We start from the raw sequence: 8,876 nt of genomic DNA on the forward strand, positions 1-8,876 counted from the left end.
CTCAGAACAGACTTCCGGCTGCGGAGACGTTGGAGAGGAGGCAGCGACTCGAACATTAAATTACGGGCGACAGCGTGGAGAAATGTCGTGTTTACCGGTACCGACGATTCCGTCGTCTTCTCAAGAACTCCAAACGGCCAGAACGGTCTGGATCCGGGGTCCAACTCTATAAAAATTCCTTTAAATCCGTGAAGTCCGCCCCCCCTCCTCCTATCGCTTACTCTTTTTTTTATTTTTTTTCCCCCTTCGCTTAGCCAGTAGCCTTGTCTGAGCTTCACTTCCTCCCGATAAGGTCGTCAGACAAAAGGAGTGAGCAGTGATGTCACTTCCGGTATCAGATTAATTTAAAAATTCCCCTAAAATCTTCATAAAAAGGATTTTAGGGATATTGAGATTTTGCTCCAGTAGGAATTGAATCTAACCATTTTACTTTCACATTCGAGTTTTTATTTTGTGAAAAAATTGAAACGATGCCTTCACGTTTCATCGGAAATATCGGTAACGTGAAAAATCTATAGTTCTGATTTTTAGAAAATGTGTCTGAAATGTTTCTCTAGTTTAGTGGCTGACGCGTCAAAGACAAACGAATAGTTAGTATGTCAACGTTAAAACAATAATCATAGGTTAARATTATAAGAAATACAAAAGCCAGGGCCAGAACAGAAGCTAAAGGTAAAAACAACAGAACACTAGCTAAAATCTGAAAACACTAGAACACTAACTAAATCCTAAAACAACTGGACTCTAGCTAAAAAACAGTAGCTAAAACTAGCATTAATGAAACATGCTAAAATTAGTAACAGTAGCTAAAAGCAGAACACCAGCTAAACTCTGAAAACAGCAGACCAACTAAAAACAAATGAACACTAGCTAGAAGCTGTAGTTACAATTACCAAAACATGCTTGAAGTAAAACAGTAGCTAAAGTCATCAAATCTGTAGCTAAATTGTGTAAATAAATGTGCAGAATAAAATATTAAAGTAGCAAAAAAAGGTGTATGAAAGTAACAAACTAAAACAATAAATGTTTTTAAAAATCTAAAAGAAGCAAATTGGTTGCCTAAAGCTAAAGAGAGGGCTGTTTACAATTAAGACACAGCGAGATAATTAAAGCATGTAGGTTGAAGCAGATTTTAAATTAAAATGTGTAAAACTGAAGATATCTCAATTTATTTTTGTGGGAAATTAATTTCATTATTGAAAAAATAAAGTTAAATATTCTGAAAGTAGGCCATAAAAGGTTCCAAACAAAACTAAAAATTATAATATTCCTTATCGGGCTGATCGATTTGATATATACATTTTAAAATAGCRCCAAGTATGTTACAGTGCCAGGACACAAACAATTAATGGAAATTTTCCTTTTTAAATTGGTAAATTTCTGAATTATGAGCCAAAAGGGTGGCAGTGAAGGCAACATAAATCTTCTTTGTCCTCAGGCTAACATTTTATTTTATTGTTAGGCTTGTATATGTTAAATAAACTTAATCAAACTCGAATATTTTTATTTTTTAAGTAAAATTGTAAAAGCACAGCAAACTCGTCTACTTTCGCTGCAGTACCTGAACCAGCCACAGGGTGTCTCTGTAAGAACGACAAACACTCCTTTCAGTTCGTCAACATCCGGCGACACGTCTTCAAAACACACCGCTAGTCCGCCCGCGACATCTCCACTAATTTAAGAGTTAGAGGGTCGGTATTAATCAGAGATGTTGTTCATGTGAGGCTTTTATGAAACTCTGTGTTATTTTTTTGTTTTGTTTTGTTTTATTGAGACCTGCGGGTGGGTTTAGATAGCGGCACAGTTTCAAATGGGGGAGGTGAGGAAGCTGCAGAAGAAACTGAGACAGATTGAAAATCTGGAAATAAAAATCAGTCTCAGCCCAGAGGAGAAATTCAAGGTACAGAAACACATCATCTGCCTTTTCATATTCCTGTGACCTGCGTTTTGTGACTTTGGCTAATCCAAGATACATTTCCCTAAAGAGGAAACAAAGATTTAAAGCAACAAACCAAATTAAATCATAAAAAGGGGCACAGATCTACTTTACACTTTCCTTTCCAGTTTCTTACACAGCTGATTTGTCACTTTATAAAGATGATGGCTTAAAAACTGCTGCAAAAGAAATGCAAATGAATTCTTGTTCTATTTGAAAAAAGTGTGTTGGCTTCATAAAGGCAGTGATTAACATGAATAAATAATGGAGCGATGAATAATTTGACAGCTTCTGCTCTGGGATCTGAGCAGATCAGATCATCTACACTGAGCTCAGCGCATCAGGACAAAAATAATCAGTAAGTTTAGGAAAAGACTCGTTAAAGGTCACGGGACGGATGCTGTAGAAAAATGATGGCTGTGCCCTACAACACTGGTTTGTCTCAGCTGAACTCCTGCGACGTTTAATTGGGGGAGAAGATGATAAATACATGGGTGGTGGTGGAAGTTACTGATACGAATCACAGAGAGAATTTTTAGGTCACATCGAGTTTTCTCTAATATTCTGTAAACCGACACATGCAGACAACCAAAACACAGCAATGATATGTAAATAACTTCCTTCAAAGGGAATTACTGGGTGATTTACTCCCACTGAGAGAAGATAATAGTCATTTTTCCCTATGAATATACACTTAAAATGAAGGAAAATAGATAAAATAATAATTTCAATGGGAAGTTCATTTTATTGATAACAGTTAATATTCAGTTTAAAGTTCTTATTTAGTTACTAAGAATATTTCTGTAAATAATGAGCATTTTATTTATGACAAATTACACTGTTTTACTACCTTAAAACAAAGGGAATTAGTTATATCTATCTATAGCCTTCGTTTTAGTAGAAATTTCATTTCTTTATTGATAACAGTTAAATATTTATATTTATATATTAAGTTGAAACTTCCTTCTGTTTAGTTTCAGCAAAGATACTTCAGACAAAAAAGAGCAGCATCATAATTATGACTAATTAAACTAAACAGGATTAAACTAATAACTGCCAATTAAGAAGAAAATAAAATATTTGAAGTAGACTTTTAGGACTTTAGAAGATGAGAGTAAATTTTGTTTGATATTCCAAGTTTTAGCTCTGAGGGTGGGAGAATTGTGACAAAAACTTGTGCAGATTTAAACTACTTTCTTAAAAATAATCACAATGAGGGCAGAAGATCAATTTTTTGTCTGTAAAATGAAAGGAAGTCATAGCAGACACAGTTTTAATACATTTTTTAAGGATTTAAGTAAATATCTTTGTTTTGTTTTTATCAAAATCCAACACGGCCACTGTTCTGAGTTATTTTAGTTTCATGGTGAGACACTTGACTTTGCTCTTCTCTCTTCTCTGCATAATGGAGTACATTATTACCTGTTTTTTTTCTCTGATGTTAAGTAAAGCATTTAATTCTCAATTTACTTTAAACCACAAAGTGAAAACCAACTTGTAAAATAAAGCTTTGACCATTTTATTCAGTCTGGAATGTGATGTACCTACAAATCAGATTTTTATAATAGTTTGAAATCTTTGAAGCACAAAAGTGTGAAAGAAATAAATGTTGTTTATTTATTTCACTGCAAAAAACTGTTCATCTAACCAAGTCTTTCAGTCTTATATCCAGCCAAAAAGTCTTTTTGATCTTGTTTTCAGACTAATATACTAAGCAAGAGCAGAATGTGTTCTTTTATTTATCTTATTACCTAGAAATGTCCCTTATTTCAAGTAGTCTAACCAAGTGCAATTGTCTTACTGCCATGGAAGACTAGTTCACTTATTTTGAGAAGATTCAGACTCCAATTTGGAATCTTAAAGTTTGTAGTGAATTCAGACACCCAGCTTGGAAAAGTAAAACAACATATGAGTCATGCAGACACAGATTAATTTGCTCTGAAAATTGCAATTCCCACAGTGAAAGTCAGTCGAATTTCCAGTTTCTTGTGCTGTAAATGTGTCATATCTTGTTAAAAATTAAAAATCTGTTGTCTACAATCACACAAAATAAATAAGCGTATCAGTCCCATCAAACCCACAAAAGATGTATAATTGTTTTCTGCAGAACTGCTGATGGCTCATAAACTGTGTGACAAACTCAGTAAAGTTGATGGAGTGCTCCTTTAACAGAGAAAACAAACACTTGAGCTACACTTGACATCCAGCTTAGTCAGTCATGCATATTTCAAAGCTCTCAATCAGACAGAAGTAGGGGCTGCGCTGTGAGCTGCAGCCTAATAAGTGGAGACGGGCCGAGTGATCTGCTTGTGCATGTAAACAAGATAAAAACAACTTGTGGATTTAGCAGCTTGCATTACAACCAATCTCTCCACTTCTTCCCTGTCAGATCTCCAGGAAGGCGGAGCTGCGCTCCAGATTGGCTGAGCTTCAGCTGCAGCTTTCTGGCCCGCAGCAAACTCTTGGGATTGTGGGAGACGGAAATAAGGAGAAGATGAAAAGACAAGTGTAAGAACGTGAGGGAGAGGTGGAGGGGCCGTATGGATAGAAGCATCGTTTTTCAAAAGCAACAACATTCACTTTGAAGCCTTTGATCTTTTTTGTGTGTCTGTCCAAAAACACATGAGGTCAAATACTCTGGTGCTTCTAGAAAATGGGACTTCCTTCTGTTTGTGTCACGTAAACATCAGTCAGTGGTGTGGTCCCCTCAGCCTGTGTGAATAATACTCCTTAATTCTGTCCAACACATAATCTGCTGTTGTTGATTTTGTTTGTATGGGACCTAAAGATCTTCCACACGTGTGATATTTTTGTTGTCACAGAATGTTGTGTGCATTCTACATCTCGATTATTCATTCATCCTGATTTCTGCACTGGCACAGGGAGGATGCCCTCGAGGCTCTTCCATCACAAACGCCTCCAGCCTCCAAGATCCTTAAGGGGGAAATGGAGTCCAGGGCTCAAGCAGCGCCGGCTGCCAGGCAGAGGGTGGCAAGACGGGACGCAGCAGAACCGGACAGGCTGCAGGACGGGCCAGAGCCGGCCAAGGTGTCACATCAGAGTGGAGATGAGTCAGGAGGCTGTCCAGACCGCGACACAGAGCAGCTACTGCGACAGGAAGGTGGGCTAATCAGCAGAAAAGTGACACCGCCGCACTTTTTTTTTCAGGCTGTTAAAAGTGCAAAACTGCCCTAATTTTCGATTACCATCTAAAACCAGATTACAGATGTATGCCCCAGGGAGTCTTAACAAGCTCACGTGGCTGTCGGGATTAAAACCAACAGGCTGCACTCTCTCCCCTGAAGGCAGGGCCCACGTTTTGCATCCGTGGAGCTCATTTAGCCCCACGCTTTACTAATCCATATGGAAGAACCGTGCGCTGTGGCCGGGGTGCCGATGAGTCAACAATGCTAATTTCACGAATCGTTTTCTTTACAGAAGCTGAGTTTACATCCCTCAAAGCATCTTGGGAGAAGGCGAGGTTTCGCTTGAGGCTGCTGGAGGGCCACAACGACATCATCACCAGTGTGGTTGCTGTTGACAACCTGGTTGTTTCTGGAAGGTAAAGCAGCACATAATTAGCATAATGGATGTGGAACATGAACATTCCACCTAATTTATTGCTTAATAAGCGTTTGCTCTTTCCCCGCTGCCTGACATGTTTGTCCTCATCACGCTGCTTCAAATCCTTTCTGTTTTACGTTAAATGAACTTCCAACGTTCTGCCTCTGTGCTCTTCTGTCTCCTCTTCGTCGCTCCTCCCATCTGTAAGTCGCGATACAACGGTGAAGGTGTGGCATGTTCCCACGGCAACGGAGCAGAAGAACCTGGGGGGTCACACCGGCGGAGTGACCTGTCTGTCTGCGCCTCCCCTCGAGCACTGCAGGAAGCTGGGTGAGTGCACGCCGCTGCACTGCTGCTGAGCGATGTCTGCGTCCCGCGGCCTTGTAATTATAGGAGCAGTTCATCAGATCAACTCCAGTGAGAAATAAGCTCAGTAGACACTTAAGAGAGTTCACTGTCTGTCTGAGGCAAGCAGGTCTCCATCATTTGACTCCGGCTCGCCTCATAAACCACCTTCCCACCTGCTTCCCCAACTTAACTAATCCAAGGTGGAAGTGCAGTGGATTAACAGCAGCAGTCGCTCCTTGGTACAACCCCTGAAAAAAGGTATGGAATCATCAGTCTTGGATGAAAACTCATTCAGACATTTCATTCTGTAAAACAAACTCAGATCAAAAACATGAAACAATAATAAGATCATTCCAAAGTGCAACTTGTTGRCTTTCAGGAACACTCAAAGAAATGAGGAGAAAACATTGTGGAAGTCAGTGAATGTTACTTTTATTGACCAAGCACAGGGAAAAAATATGGAATCACTCAATTCTGAGGAAAAAAGTATGGAATCATGAAAAACAGATAAAAGACCATTCAAAGTACATCACTAGTATTTAGTTTCACCACCTTTGGCTTTTATAACGGCTTGCAGTCTCTGAGGCATGGACTTGATGAGTGACAAACAGTATTCTTCATCTATTTGGTGCCAACTCTCTTTGATAGCAGTTGCCAGATCAGCTTTGCAGGTCGGAGCCTTCTTGTGGACCATTTTTTTTCATCACCTCCAAATATCTGTTCAATTGAAGGGATGAGAAAACTGTCCAAATGTCAATGTAAACTTGTTCATTGAAAGAAGAATTAACCACAGTCATCTCCCCAGTGCCTTTGCCTGACATGCAGCCCCATATCATCAAGGACTGTGGAAATTTGGTTGTTTTCTTCAGGCAGTCCTCTTCATAAATCTCACTGGAACGGCACCAAACAAAAGTTCCAGCATCATCACCTTGTCCAATGCAGATTCTTGACACATCACTGAAGATAACTTTCATCCAGTCATCCACAGTCCATGTTTGCCTCTCCTCAGCCCATTGCAGTCTTGTTCTTTTGTGTTTAGGTGTCAATGATGGTTTTCTTTTAGCTTTCTTGTATTGAAATCCCATTGCCTTTAGACAATTTCTTACAGTTCGGTCACATACATTGGCTCCAGCTTCCTCCCAGTTATGCTTCATCTATTTAGCTGTACTTTTTTGGTTTTCAAGACAAATGGCCTTTTGTTTGTCTTGATGCTTTGATGTCTTTCTTGGTCTACCAGTACGCTTGGCTTTAACAACCATTCCATGCTGTTTGTATTTGGTCCATATCTTGGATACAGCTGACTGTGAACAGCCCACATCTTTAACAACCATGTGTGAAGAGTTACCTTCTTCAAGAAGTTTCACAATCCTCTCTTTGGTTTCAAGAGACATTTCTTTTGTTGGAGCCATGGTTCTTGCCACTCCACTTCGTCCAGCAGCCCTCCAAGTTGTCATGACTGCAGGTGTTTTTAACTGCAGACTAACGAACAGATCTAATCTGAGGCAGGTGTCCATTTAGGGAAAGGAAATTGACTGGGTGTGTCCTTATTTTCTACCTCCAATTTGAGTGATTCCATACTTTTTTCCTCAGAATTGAGTGATTCCATTTTTTCCCCCTGTGCTTGGTCAAGAAAAGTAACATTCACTGAAAGGATGAAAAAGCTGTCCAAAATGTCAATGTAAACAAGGTTTTCTCTTCATTTCTTTGAGTGTTCCTGAAAGCCAACAAGTTGCACTTTGGAATGACCTTATTATTGTTTCATGTTTTTGATCTGAGTTTGTTTTACAGAATGAAATGTGTGAATGAGTGCTCATCCAAGACTGGTGATTCCATACTTTTTTTCAGGGGTTGTAACCTCCCAGGGTTCATATGGGACGGGTGCTTGAAATCCTTGGAATATGCTTGAATTTTACCAAAGTGTTTTCAAGGTTTGGCAAGTGCTTGATTTGTTTTGAGATCCTTCTGYCCACATCTCCATTTCATATTAATATTAGAACTTGCAGAATTTGATTTGATTCAGTTGCGTATTCTCACTTCACACAGGGAAGTCTGTCTGTGCCGTGGTTATGAAGCTCACAGAGAGACAGACTGCTGTAAAGTTTGGTGCTGGAAAAGTTATAAATTTACCTTGAAAATGAATTTTACTGTGGGAAAAGTGTATGTTTACCATCCTGTATTCTCTTTCTGTTTTTATTATTTTTTTGCATCATCACTTAATTGCATAAGTCTATTTTTCTTTCTCCTCTTTTGTTTTTGTTCCAATCGGTCCGTGTTTTGCCCCTCTCACCAGCCCGGTCCCTGTTCTTATCCGATAAAGAGCGGTTCATTTTGAGCGGCTCCGCCGACTGCCATGTGAAAATCTGGGCCCTAAGCGTTGGTATGATTCCCACACAAAGATAGTACAACCTGAAGAAATAATGATGTCCTGCATCTTTTCAATTACTCTGCTGCTTCCTTCCCTCAGGGCAGTGTGTCAAGTCCATCTACACGTTCAACGCTGTGACTGCGCTCTGCTTTGTGCCGGAGGGGGACGGCTACATCATCACAGGATCAGGTGTGTTTCTTCGAGCAGACCGTAAAGTTTGTCAGATTCATATCTTGTATTTATTTTTTGACATCTACACACCTGGACATAATTGTTGGTAAACCCCACAATGGTCACTGAGAAAGAAAAAAGTAAAAATAAAAAATTACTAAAGAAAAATACCCAGTGAAAATCAGAAATTGCTTTTGAATTGTGGTTCAACAGGATAATAAAAAATAAATAAAATAAAAAAACAAGTGAAACAAGCCCTGACAAATATGATGGTACCTGTAACTTAATATTTGTTGCCAACCTTTTGAGACAATCACTGCAAGCAAGTTCAGGTTCAGGTTAGGGTTAACTATAGATCAGTAATGGTTAATTTTAGAGAAAATATCTGGGTTAGTCATAAATACAGTTAAAAAAATGAATTGAAGTCAATACAAAGTCCTCAGTTTGATGCAAATACAAGTGTGTGTGTGTGTGTGTGTGTGTGTGTGTGTG

General features: G+C 39.1%; 2 protein-coding genes across 6 annotated transcripts in view; one reads left to right on the forward strand and one right to left on the reverse strand.

Moving 5' to 3' along the window:
* znf384b (zinc finger protein 384 b) overlaps positions 1-982 on the reverse strand; it is an 11,494-nt gene extending 10,512 nt beyond the window's left edge. For all 5 annotated transcript variants that reach the window (XM_014013438.1, XM_014013441.1, XM_014013440.1 and 2 more), the window contains exon 1: positions 96-982. The gene's annotated coding sequence lies outside the window, so the exon portion shown is untranslated. The remainder of the gene's footprint in view (positions 1-95) is intronic.
* Positions 983-995: 13 nt separating this feature from the next.
* si:ch211-154o6.3 (lissencephaly-1 homolog) overlaps positions 996-8,876 on the forward strand; it is a 12,707-nt gene continuing 4,826 nt past the window's right edge. The window contains exons 1-7 of the mRNA XM_014013442.1: positions 996-1,900; positions 4,326-4,444; positions 4,819-5,057; positions 5,375-5,498; positions 5,709-5,830; positions 8,139-8,225; positions 8,313-8,402. Coding sequence (XP_013868896.1) covers positions 1,811-1,900; positions 4,326-4,444; positions 4,819-5,057; positions 5,375-5,498; positions 5,709-5,830; positions 8,139-8,225; positions 8,313-8,402 — 871 coding nt within the window. The 5' untranslated portion in view covers positions 996-1,810. The remainder of the gene's footprint in view (positions 1,901-4,325; positions 4,445-4,818; positions 5,058-5,374; positions 5,499-5,708; positions 5,831-8,138; positions 8,226-8,312; positions 8,403-8,876) is intronic.

Source organism: Austrofundulus limnaeus, unplaced genomic scaffold, assembly GCF_001266775.1.
Source record: "Austrofundulus limnaeus strain Quisiro unplaced genomic scaffold, Austrofundulus_limnaeus-1.0 Scaffold101, whole genome shotgun sequence".
Lineage (NCBI taxonomy): Eukaryota > Metazoa > Chordata > Actinopteri > Cyprinodontiformes > Rivulidae > Austrofundulus > Austrofundulus limnaeus.